This window comes from Clarias gariepinus, chromosome 4 (genome assembly GCF_024256425.1).
Source record: "Clarias gariepinus isolate MV-2021 ecotype Netherlands chromosome 4, CGAR_prim_01v2, whole genome shotgun sequence".
Classification (NCBI taxonomy): domain Eukaryota; kingdom Metazoa; phylum Chordata; class Actinopteri; order Siluriformes; family Clariidae; genus Clarias; species Clarias gariepinus.
In genome coordinates, this window is record NC_071103.1 from 1,289,383 (window position 1) to 1,302,500 (window position 13,118).

At 44.9% G+C, this 13,118-nt stretch overlaps 1 protein-coding gene across 5 annotated transcripts in view; it reads left to right on the forward strand.

Moving 5' to 3' along the window:
* The window catches only part of LOC128520165 (F-actin-uncapping protein LRRC16A-like), a 49,385-nt gene that overhangs the window by 617 nt on the left and 35,650 nt on the right, over nt 1-13,118 (forward strand). For all 5 annotated transcript variants that reach the window (XM_053494258.1, XM_053494255.1, XM_053494257.1 and 2 more), the window contains exon 2: nt 1,962-2,059. In XM_053494258.1, the coding sequence (XP_053350233.1) occupies nt 1,962-2,059 (98 nt within the window). The remainder of the gene's footprint in view (nt 1-1,961; nt 2,060-13,118) is intronic.

Consider the following 13,118-nt stretch of genomic DNA (forward strand, 5'->3'; position numbering starts at 1 on the left):
TGTTACTGTTTTGTTTCGTACAGAATCTGTTGTTGTTTTGTTTTTGTTTGTTTGTTTGTTGTGAAGCTGCTGATAAACATCATTTCATTCCTGCTCTTTTCCCCGTCACTTCTCCTCCTCTACTTCACCGCACCTGCCTTTAACACACCTATTTCACACGTCTCCTGTTTCCTCCTCTACCTTCATCTTCATCGTTTCATCCTAAACGTCTTCCCACCTTCGTCCTCCTCCTCGTCCTCCTCCTCGTCCTCCTCGTCCTCTTTTCAGTGTCTTTAACTTTTCTTTAATTCTCTACCATTTCTATTGTTGTGATCAATTCTGAATGCAAATGTGGAGCGGAGAATGTTTACTGGAGGTGTGTGTGTGTGTGTGTGTGTGTGTGTGTGTGTGTGTGTGTGTGTATTCATGTTTATTGGAACGAGGAAGAGAAAGTGGACAAACATGATCAGATGAGGACAGAGACTCATTGTTCTCCCCTTAAACAGAGAGCTGTGACTGTGTGTGTGTGTGTGTGTGTGTGTGTGCGCGCGTGCAATGATTTTGTTGACTGACCAACATTCATGGGTCAAAGTGGGTGGAGCTGAAGCCCAGCCTTTTCAGCCAATCAGGAACCGGACTGGTCTGTGACATCACAGGGATCCTTCCTTAAGCCCGACGTTCCGATTGGAATAAAAATATAATCTTTAATTACAGTAAGTGATTAGAGTTTAACAGATAAACTTATTAGTAATAAAGTCAAACTCTACAGTAGCTAGCGGATGTTTTGCGTTTAGCTAATTATGAGCCAAAGTCTAATTGTACAGTTTAATGAGTTTTTTTACAGACGCAGATTCCTCTGCATAAATTACTGCGTTTAATTAGTATTTAAATATTAATAGCCTTAATAGCCTTAAGGTAAGCCACGCCCCTTTTGCATACATTTTATGCTTATAAAATGAGGTCTAGTGTGATGATCCGCCTCGATTTAATGTGTTGGATTTAAAATTTATTTAATGTGTTTATCCCAGGATACACACACACACACACACACACACACGCTCAAGGCTGCAGTTTCATTAAACCGTTTCTGCAGTAATAAGGTTCTGAAATCAGCTCCACAGTGGGTGTGACCCACTTTTGCCGTCTCAGTTAAAGGAGAGAGCAGGTGACGGATGGACGGATGGATGGAGAATCGGTTCTGCTTCTCAGAACATCTCCGTCATACTGAAACCTGAAGAGACACTAAAACACTGACTGAGACAATAACAACTGCCTCTGTAGGATCTTCTACGCTCCTCCCTCCTTTTATGTCCAAGTCCCGCCCACCAGCCAGCTCTACCCAATCAGACGTAAGATAGGGAGCAGGGAGGCGGAGAATTAGCAGGAGCTCGTTTTGGAGCAGGACGGCTGGAAGAGTGCAGAACAAACACACTCTGGGTTCAAAGCTGTCTGCCCTCTTCCTCATACACAGGCCGTGATTGGGTAGAGACACTGTGATGGAGAGATTAAGCCCCTCCCACTCGCAACATCATATTCCTTCTCCTTGTATTTTATTTTATTTTTTCTCAGAATCAGTCATAATTCATTCTTTTGTCCTCTTTTCGTCCTTTAACTCGTCTGAATCTCATTTCTCGTTAGGATTTCTCTCTCTCTTTGTTCTTTCATCTAATTTTCGTAGTTTTTCTGTATGTTTGCTTATTTTTATCTTTTGTCATCTTCATACCTGATCACATTGAGACATTGTTAGTTTTGTATTTTTCCTTCCACTTCCTCGTTTCCTGTCCTTGTCGTGTCCCTCGTCTGAGTTGTGTACGGTGACGCACTGTAACGTTGTGACTGAACAGCGTGATGAGGAAATGAGAGGTTTTGCTGATACAAAACCAGAAGAACATCTAAACTTCGAAGAGTCGTCACACTAATAATGAATTGATTTTGTCATTAATTAAAGCCGTGTGGTTTTATTTCCCCTGTCGTTGCCCCAGAGAGCGTTCGGGATGCAGTGGGGAGGAAAATCAAACTGGGCCTTAGGAAGAAAGTCAAGCTGGAGGTCAAGGGTGATAAAGTGGAGAACCGAGTCCTGGTGAGTAGCAGTTTCAACACACACACACACACACACACACAGATCTCATGTCTAAGCCCATTCTCAGGATTGATTTTTGCTTCACGCCTTTGTCTCGCTAACGGTCTCCATCGAGCCGAACCTCTATCACGATCAGGAGGAAGGCGCTAACACGTTTAACTTGTCTCTAAGGAGGCGTCTGGACGAGGGTCACCTGATCCTGAGCGTGATTACTGCAGGCACTGAGAGTTCTGAAAGCTCTGGTGGTGATGCTGGTGCAGAGAGAGAGAGAGAGAGAAAGACGGAGAACCTCAAGTGTCTTTAGTGCTATTAATAGAGCTGGAGCTCAGCCGAGTCCTCGCTGTGGTGTAGCATCACTGAGAGAAGAACTTCTACAACCACAAGCCCAGACTCCTGATTCTACATCTCACAGGGGCGGTGCTGGGGTGGGCGGGGCGGGGGCGGGGCTGGACAATAAGTCAGTGGTACAAAATAGTAGGTCTGAAACTTTAAGATCGAACAGAGACGTCAGAACCAAGTCGGAGACGAGGTCATCATCAGGAATCTTGTGATATTGAGGCAAGATCTAAACAATAATTCAGAATTTTTGCTAGTCTGGCTTTTGACTTTGATTTACATAACAATTTCAAAGTAATACAACGGCAATTGTGAAAAACTGTGTTAGAATTTACAAATAATTAGTCAAGATTTTGACATAAAATCCAAAAGATAGAGAATTTTAATAATAAAGTCAAATTAAATCAATAATTCCAAATTTTAGTGATGTTTGGGATATTACATTAAACATTGATGTCAAGAAAAATCATAATTTTGAGGAAATTGTTTTTAAGACTATACATAAAAAAATTTAAGATAGTTCATGATTTTTAGAAATTCACAAAGTACAGAATTTTCAGAACATTAATTTGAGATTGCGATCAAAAGTCAGAATTGGTGTGATCGAGTTATAGGAATCTCGAGATAATCAGATGATTCAGACAAGATTTTGCAGCTGAAATATTTTGAGGACGCAAGTCATAATCTTGAGATTGAGATAAAAACAATAAGAATTGACGTGAGTCTGATTTTTGAGATGTGTAAAACGTGCTTCAAAGTGAATTTTGAGACCGCAGAATTCTCTTTCAGAAATCAAACATGAGAGTAAAACTTTAGGTTAATAAATCAGAATTTCAGGCAAAAAGCATGGTTCCCCTGAAAGCTTTAGGGTCTGTTTATCACGGCCTGTATTGACTAAAGTGTCTCAGTGTTGAAAATCACCCCTAAATCTGTTCAGTTTTCAGAAATAAAATAAAAATAAGTAATTTTGGTTCTACTTTTAAGAGTAGGAGAAAGAGAGTAATTAATCAACATTGTTAAAATAGGAAGTCACTCCTAACTCCACCAAAATGTAGGAGAGCTCTGGAGGTGTCCAGACTGGCTAGGAGAAGCGCGGAAACGGCGTTCAGGCAGAGAGGCGCGCGGAGGAGAGACGTTTTAGTAACACGGAGTGATAGAGCTCGTAAATACATTTAAAATAAAAAAAAATATGCGAAACGCTCGCGTCCTCTCCCCAGTCTCACTTCATTTTCCAAATCATGTTGATCAGATTCTGGTGGTTCAACACAGCTCTATTATAGGGGCTTTAAACTTGTGATTGGAGCAGTCTGATTAGCATGACGTCATGCGGTCGAGTCACGTTTAGTGTGTGTACATAAAGCTTTCACACACTGCCTCAGATTTCAGCATTTCGCTTTTCCACCGTTTAAAACTACAAGAACCTGTAAAACCCCAGCACACTATAACCTGCAGCCTGCCTCTCGGTGACGTCACACACTTTCATCTGCACAGTCCTTCTCCTCGCTGAGAGTAACAGTAGGAAGCTTCATAAACAACAATCCTACCAGTGATTTGGAGACGCTCAGTAAACACGGGCCCTGGTCTGAGAACCTCCAGAGTCGGCATTGGGACTCGAATGCTGGTGCCAGGAACCAAATTATTCATGAGAAAAAAAAATTACCTAATGTTCCTACTGAAAGAGCGACTGTTGATTGGATTTAAACTCTGAGGTTCTGGAATGAAATTGTATTTCAGCTTCCAGGGAACATGGAGGAGGAGAACCGCGAGAGTCTTCACATGTGTGTGTGTGTGTGTGTGTGTTAGAATGTGCTGAGACGATGTATTGTGACAGGTGTTTGGACGAGTGTAAGATGAGGTCCTGTGGTGTGTCCTGATGGAAACACCTGAGTCGTTGTTGTGTTGATCTTTATCCAGTCCAGGAGATGTCATGCATGAAACCACAGGCAGGTGGGAACACTCACAAACTTGTGTGTGTTGGTGTGTGTTGGTTGGATGTCTGGACTTAAGGGCGAAGAGGCTAAATGACGTCGTTCTGTCAGCGTCTGGAGCGTCGTTAGCTTCCTGTAACCGCCGCAGGTCTGCGACGTCTCTGCGCTGGATTATTCATGAACACTGAGATACTCGGGATTATTACACACACACACTCTCTCTCACACACATACACACACACACACACACACACACACACACACACACACACACTCTCGCTTTTTCATTCCTGCACTCTAAATCTTAAAAAATCCCCTGTGTGTGTCTGTGTGTGTCTGTGTGTGTGTGTGTCATTGAGAGAGAAAACAATGCTGGAATGTCCCTGGAGTTTTCCCAGAATTCCTTGGTGTTGCCTGAGCCGTGAAAATAAAACGCTGACTCTTACTTCCCTCTTCAAATTACTGAACAAACACACACACTCTCTCTCTCTCTCACACACACACACACACACACACACACACACACACACACACACACACAAGCATCAGATCGTGGTGTAGAGCGCTCACCTTCACAGAGCCTAAGGAGGAAAAAATGCTGAGTTTAATAGAGACTGCAGTGTGGAGCTGGAGAGAACGGCTGTGTGTGTGTGTGTGTGTGTGTGTGTGTGTGTGTGTGTGTGTTGGATTTAACGTCGTCAAAAACTACTGTCGTTTTATGATAATAATTGTTATAAATCAAATCTTTTGTCCTTCCGTCTAACCTCGCCGCAGACAGGCAGGCAGGCAGGCAGGCAGGCAGGCAGACAGACAGACAGACAGACAGACAGACAGACAGACAGGCAGACAGACAGACAGCAAATCCTGGAACAGGGCCAGACTGGTTTCTCTGTTGATGCTGATAATCACTGCACTGCTGCATGACAACACAATCATGGAAAGATTCCCAGAATTCCCAGGTTTTGTCCTGGATCCGTTTCTGGCTTGTTGCTGGACATTTACAAATTCACACTAAGTGCGGTTCTGACTGATTGCTGGACTTTCCCATGATTTGTTCTGGTTTTGGATAATTCCTGGATGTTCTTGTGATTTCTACTGGATGCAGTTCTGGATAATTACTGAACGTTCCCATGATCTGTAATGGTGTTTCTGGATAATTCCTGGACTTTTCCATGATTTGTACTTGTTCTGGTTCTGACTAATTTCTGGAGATCTCCCACATAGTCCTCTCCTGAATGTGGAAGACTGAGCAGGTTTTATTTTGAATAGATGTTGTTAAAATTCCTGAGTCACGGAGCAGTGCATCACGTAGAGGGGAAAATCTTAAATCCAGCTGAATTGAATTCATCTTTACAGACCACACGCACACTGTTACACACACACACACACACACTGTTACACACACACACACACACTGTTACACACATGCCACATGCACTGATGTCTCGCCAATCAACTGCTGTGTGTTAGCGTCCGTGTTAACCGCTGTAACGCTACGCGGTTGCGTCCTCAGCTCCTCAGACCTTCATGTGGGTTTCTTCAGGGCTGTCCAGTTTCCTCCATGCTAAGTTTGTTCTAGTCCCTCTCCCTCTGCTCGTGAGTGAGTTTGTGATGGCCTGGGGCGTGTCCAGGGCGTGTCCCAGCTCTCGCCCGGTGATGTGACGGCTCACAGGGTTTGGGCAGGTGGGAGTTGGCTCTGGACGGGACTTTAGAGGAGCGTCTCTTCCTTTTAGAGAACTCCGAGTCTGTGCTGATGTCACGTGAGATCAGGTCCGAGCTTGCGTGGGTTCTCACCTGGTGCTCAGTAATCAGTCATTAACGCGCCCGAGGCTCAGCTTCCTTCCTGCTCGGGTTAAAGGTTTTGTTCATCTTTTGCTCGGTCACTAATGTTTTTTCTTTCAGCTCATCAAAAACAAGAGTTCCTCCTAATTAAAAGTGAGAAGTGCCCACTTCCTCCAGGACAAACTCTGCTGTCTGAGTGTGTATCTGTGTGTGTTATTAATATGTTCATACACACCCTGACAAACACGGTGCTCCAGTAGGTTATGTGTAATAAAGCTGGAACACGGCTGAGCCTGTGGGATTGTTGGCGCTGCTGGGAGAAAGCAGTGTGTCACGGTTCACCACCAGTGTGTGTCCTGCGAAATTCCACATCTGGGTGAGCGTCGCTCCACATGATTATAGAGGAGTGTGTCAGGCCGCCGTTCAGGGTCCTAGTGCCCGGTTTTTATTGTTTTATAACCTGTATAGTTGAATTAATTAATGGGTCAAATGATGGGCCTTAAAAGTCTTATTCACAATTATTAAATTAAAGCAAGGTGTGTGTGTGTGTGTGTGTGTGTGTGTGAGAAGGGGAACGGTATGTAATTAGCTTTAAACAGACACCTTCACTTTATTGTGTTCTGGTTCAACGAGTGTTAAAGGATAATTAGGTTGTCCTCTCTCTCTCTCTCTCTCTCACACACACACACACACACACACACACACACACACACACACACACACACACACAATTGTTCAAGCACTAAGCGAATGACACACGGCTGTAAGTCCTTTGTACTGTATATACTTTTACACACACACACAGAGGAAAACATGAACCTGTGTGTCTATTTTAATCAGCGCAGTTGTGTTAAATATTCTGGAGTGAAGTAACTGGACAACTTTAACAGCAAAAACTGTCAGACTGAATTGAATCACTTCCTCGGTGTGACTCCGGCTGTGACTCAGATCGATGATTTAACTCAATCGTTTTCTCCCCATGGTTTAGTTGATTTGCTTTCATTTTTCTACTCCATCTGAGTTGACTCAAGTTCTTCCAGTGAATCCATCCATCAACTCGCTTCTTCTTTAATTCAGTCGACCCGCTTCCCCCGAGGACGGGACCCGGACACAATGCTTCCCCCGAGGACGGGACCCGGACACAATGCTTCCCCCGAGGACGGGACCCGGACACAATGCTTCCCCCGAGGACGGGACCCGGACACAATGCTTCCCCCGAGGACGGGACCCGGACACAATGCTTCCCCCGAGGACGGGACCCGGACACAATGCTTCCCCCGAGGACGGGACCCGGACACAATGCTTCCCCCGAGGACGGGACCCGGACACAATGCTTCCCCCGAGGACGGGACCCGGACACAATGCTTCCCCCGAGGACGGGACCCGGACACAATGCTTCCCCCGAGGACGGGACCCGGACAAACCGCTTCCCCCGAGGACGGGACCCGGACAAACCGCTTCCCCCGAGGACGGGACCCGGACAAACCGCTTCCCCCGAGGACGGGACCCGGACAAACCGCTTCCCCCGAGGACGGGACCCGGACAAACCACGTTCCTCCAGGCATTCACTCGCTTACAGCGGGGAACGGCATAAATTCCCAGGGATCTTATCTGCTCGTGTGTGTGTGTGGGGGGGGGGGGGTGTTTAGAAAGGTGTGTGAGATCCAAAACAGAGTTTTGTTATCGGGGGTCCCTCACTGTGATTGAGGGGGGAGGGGGTTGATACACACACGCCTGACGGTGTAATTCAGCAGAACTGGGGGAAAATGGTGAAATCTCAGTGACCTGAACGGTGTGGAGTATAATTGGACTGCCGGGAGTGTGTGTGTGTGTGTGTGCGATCCTGTGTGGGAGCCACTCCTACCCAAACTACCCAGTATCCCTTGGGATTGATTTAAAGCCCCCAGGCTTTGTGTCTGCGTTTCTGAGGACAGGACCTCACCGTGCCACGGGGAAATCCTCCGAGCTGGAAATTCCCAAATCCATTCCCAAGTACCGTGATGCAGAAACGTTTTAAGCTTCATTACTAACACCGCGTCGGCGCTTTCGTTTCAGCTCTGATGAAATCCTCTTCTCCGTGTAGCTGCTGGGTTTTATGGCAGCTCTTATCGTTTCGAGATTAAATCTCGAGCGAGGTTTACGCCGGCACATCTCCAGGCGCTGGAGAGAAGGTCAGCGTCTCCTGTTGCATCAGTTTCCACCAGCGCCAGCAGTGACTCACGTCTCTTTCAACCATGGACGCAGAACACGTGACCCTTACGATGCAGGAGATGCAGGGTGAAGAACCAGTTAGTACTAGTATTCCTGTTTCTTTAAAAAGTGAAAACTGCCCCAGAGTGTGTGTGTGTGTGTGTGTGTGTTAACGCAGTAGCTGAAAATCCCCTCAGATGCCAGTTTTTGGTCTTTAAACTCCCTTTATTTCCCTCTTTCTCCAGACATGCTCTGTCAGTGTAGCTCAGGCTACCACTGAGCCACGCCCCCTAACGATCTGCAGAGAAACAATCCAGGGGAGGGGTTTATCTTATCTTATATGAGGAAAATAACAAAAAGCAGTAAAAAGCTTATTTTTCTCGTACACATACACAGTAGGAACCCCTCCAAACATGAGCTTTAACCTCCGTGAGCTCCTGCGAGGGTGGCTTGAGGTGCTTATTTAGAGGACCTTTAACTGAAGCTGTTTTAAATCCTGTTCTCCTTCCAGTGTCACTCTGAGCTCCGATCTGTGATTCTGGTTCATGTGAACGTGCTCGTTCTGATACGTAATAATGTTGTACGAGACATTTACAGGGACTTGAAAGTACCTTCATGAAAGGAGTCTCCAGTGTCAGAGAGGTAAATCTGTAATGTTTTCTTCTACTCCGCCTTGTCTCTCCTCACCATGAGGTGTGTGTGTGTGAGAGAAGCCAGCTTGCTCAGGAGCAGCTTCACGTGCCTGCAGGGAGACACCTGCCCAATGTTCCACTGCCAACATGGAAACCACAGAAACAAGCCGCCTCGATGGCATCCTAGTGGTTTATATTTCAAGCAGATCACACTCGAGCACCAAAACTTGCTTTAGGACTTTGTGTAATATGTTTTTAATAAATCCTAATTGATCATGAAGCTTCCACACGGCACAACCCCAGTGAGGGCCGTTTTTCCATTTCCACCAGGACACGCTTTCAGCTCAGTGAAGGGGAACAGATCCCACATGGGCGAGGTTCTCTTAATGAAAGAGACGGACGGAGTTGACCGATCTTTGCAGGCTCTGCACGGTTACAACATTTGGCAGCAGTTCTTGGGTTTCACAAAGCCAGGGATTTTTACGACATGAGACATGGTTCTGTGAAGCGCAGGAGGCCAGCGGGTCTGTAGTTTTGTTGCTTTGATTCTGTTTTTAAAGCTTTATTAATGTCCTAAAATAAATTTCATCTCCAAAACTTAAAAATATTTGTGCACTGAGGGATCCATGAAAATTTCCTAACTGTGAAAAGGTTGAAGAACTTCTGGTTTAGAGTGCCAGGAACTTTTATAATTCATTATCCAGACGTTACTCTTGAAGTAGAATCGGGGTGCTTGAATGGTTTCTGTTTTTCTCTTGTGAGCTAATGGACATGAGGTCTATAAACTCCTGCCGCATGCCCCAGATCTGTAACCATCAAACCTGCTGAAAGACTAATCCTTTCTCTTCATGACCCTGTTAAAGCCTCAAGGAGATCGGGTTTGTTTGATTTGATCCTGAGTCGTTCGTCTCTTGGCTCCGGTAGCGAGTGTGATGTTTGCGCTCTAGCGCTGGAGCATTATAAGGACCTGAGGACTCTTGGCCTCAACGAGACTTTGGCAGATAACCAGCGTCTGTCTAGACAAGGTAATCTCTGAGCTGGCTCACACGCAGGCATCGAGCAGCCGGTGTGTTTTCGTTCTCCAGCTGTGTAATGAAATTTATCTTTCTTGCAAGCGGTCTGATTAGCGCTTGATTGTTTTGGAGCCGTTAGAAACACCGCTGGCTGTTCAGAAAACGGCGTCACCCTTCAGGAACTGCTCTGTATCGGTTTGTGGAAGACCAGAAGAGGGGGGAAGCACAGGAAAAAAGTAAGACCCTGGCAGAGTGCTAGTCCTTGTCTTCTTGACTACTCATCATCTCTTCCAGAGGTGACTTGCTCTCCGATGTGTTTGATCCCAATCTGTATCTTCTCCAGGATTGTGTTCCAGTGTCTGAACTTTAACAAAGAGATGAGTGTGTGGGGAAGTTCAAAGAGCTGTATTGTCTGTGAGACAAGGCGAGGCACCTACGTCATCTCTTCTAAACAAAGGAGCAGCAAGAGACGGATGCGGGAATCTTTTTATTATAAGGTCTTTCGGGATGAGTAAATCTGACACCTGAAGAAACAACTGGAAGGTGGGATCACCTGGTTAATGGGTCAAGCTTCACGATGAGGACTTCGAACCTCACAGTGTAACTGACAACTTATTCTTCTTTGTTAATTAGAATACCTAATACGTTATGCGTCAAAACCCTGAACAAACCTAGAAAGGAGAAGAGGGAGAGGAGTGGAACATCATCCAACATCCAACTATAAATCAGACTGAAGCGAAAAAGCGGAAAGCTGCATTCATGGCGGTTCCTGTGGTTCTCCTCATTGGAAGATTGTTATCTGGATTGGGGTGCTGTTATGTCACATTAATGCCACGGGATCGTTTTCCGAGAACACTCGACCCCAAAGTCTAGTTCATTTCAATCAGTGACAAAAACAATCGTTCTGCGCTTGGGAGCTATGCCCTTAACAACGATATTTCGGGCATGGATCAAATCAGAAACGGATGCCAAAAAAATGGAAGTGGATGCAACGTTATCAGTGCTGTCTGTCTCCAAGCAACTCTTTACATCTTCACCCAAAGTATTAATAATCCAGTATTAGGCAGAGTCTGAAGACTGACTTCCTCAATCTCTACTTCTCTTTGTGTTTAGTGGCGGCTCACAAAAAGAAACACCTAGACGCACGCTGCCACCTGCTTAACTGGAGGGCGGACATACGCGAGTGTATAATAATCTGAACGCTGGCCCGTTGGGGGCGGAGCCATTTGTTCCTGGGCGCGGTACAAATCAGTTGTGCCTAATGTGAAAACGCCCTTAAACCTCAGAAGTGTTTGTAAGTAAAACTAGCCACGTGATTAGCTAGCGGTTAGCAAGCAGGAGTGCGTGTTCTTATAAAGGATGAGAAAGATTGAAACAATGTGAATCTGTTATTCTTAACTCTGCTACAGAAAACCTGAGACTAGCTCGTTAGCTAAAACAGAGGACATGAATGAATACCAGCAACAGCCTGGCAAACTCTGAAACTCACCTTTAGCACTGTGGTCACCATCTAGGAAGGAAAGGAAGAAACGAAGCAAGCTTTCAGAGACCTTGATGAGAATTAAAAGGGTTTACATAGGAACAGTTGCTTAAACCATACAGGTCCATGAAGAGAACACAAATCATGGATAGTATTCTGCGTTTAAGGCTAATTCTGTTTGGTTCTGTTTGCGTGACTTTATTTGATGGAATGCATTTGCTTAAAATCTGCTAGCTTCAGCAAATCTCTGACTGTTCATTATTTATGACTAAATGAATCACTCACGAGTATCCTCATGTTAAAGCTGTTACTTTTGTTAGAATGCTTCCCAGAATGCTAACGATTTTACTGTGGAGGCTAATTAAGGATACGTTAAGGCTAATTGCTACAATTTGTTGTACTGTAATTGATTTAAAGTGTACGTAATTACAGGTCATAGATGATGGTGAGGAAGTTTAAGGAATCAGTGAAGTAATAAAGATAATTAGGGTTAAACGAATGATGTGCAGATGATGGTTTGAATGTGTTGAATCATTGTGTGTGTGTGTGTGTGAGAGAGAGATGAGCGCTAGCTGAAATTCAGTATGGTCTCTTGTACGGGTTTGTACTTTATCACATCCATACACTCCGTGTTAATGGTGCTCGTGATGTTCAGCCGTTTATCAGACAGGAAACCTGGGGCCTGCAGGAGGACGTCTGTGGCCTGCTGCGTGTTTCGGCGTTATTGCATGTTACATCACGTGAGGTTCCTCGCGCTGAGAGACGAGAGTGCAGACGAGGGCGGTGTAGCGTCTGGTTCCCGGCTGGCTGCAGCGTCGGCTTTGATGATGAAGAGGAATGAATCACGGGGACGGTGTTGGGGAAGTCAGCGCTCCCGAAGAGAGAACAGGCCCTGTGCTGGGAAAAGAAACACCTTCCTCATGTAAAACAAGCGTCCGGTAAACATCATCCAGGAGGAACGTGAAGCCGTGATGAGTTTGTTATTAGAGGACTTTTAAACACAGAGCCGTCGTGTATCAGTGAAGGTAGCACGCGTTCCTGGAATGAGGCGAGAGGAAAAACAAAAAATAAGAGGAAAAATGATTAGTTTATTATTGCTACAGTGAGGAGCGTTTGAGTTCCTGTCAAACCTTCTGCTTTGTGTTTTAAAAATATTTTCATCTGTCGATGTTACAAGAATGACGAACTTGTCAAAGTAACGTGAATGCTTCAGAACTTATAAGAGCAAATAAATTCTAACGACACAAATGACAAAAGCGACGCATAAAATAAACAAAAGCAAGTGTACAAAAACTATATCCGAGAGTAAAGCGGGAGTTAATGAAAGACTCGGGCCGAGTCACAGACGGAAGAGCGGCAACTCCGGACTCGGCAGGCGAGTTTATACACACGACCCGGGTCCAGACGAGACTGAGGTGATGTCACTAAAGTGTGCAGAGGAACAGTTGCTTAAACCATACAGGTCCAGGAAGGGAACACAAATCTCCTGTTAAATATCATAAATAAATCAATAATGAAAAATTAGGAAATGACGACCTGAACTTTATAAAAAATCATTTTATAAATGGCATTCAAGTCAAACTGGAAGTAACTGTTCCTTAATTTTTTTTTTTTTTTTCGAGCCACTCCTATGTATAGATCAACTGGGACTGTTTTTTTTTTTTTTTTAAACAGTGAAAAGTGTTAGTTGGATTTATG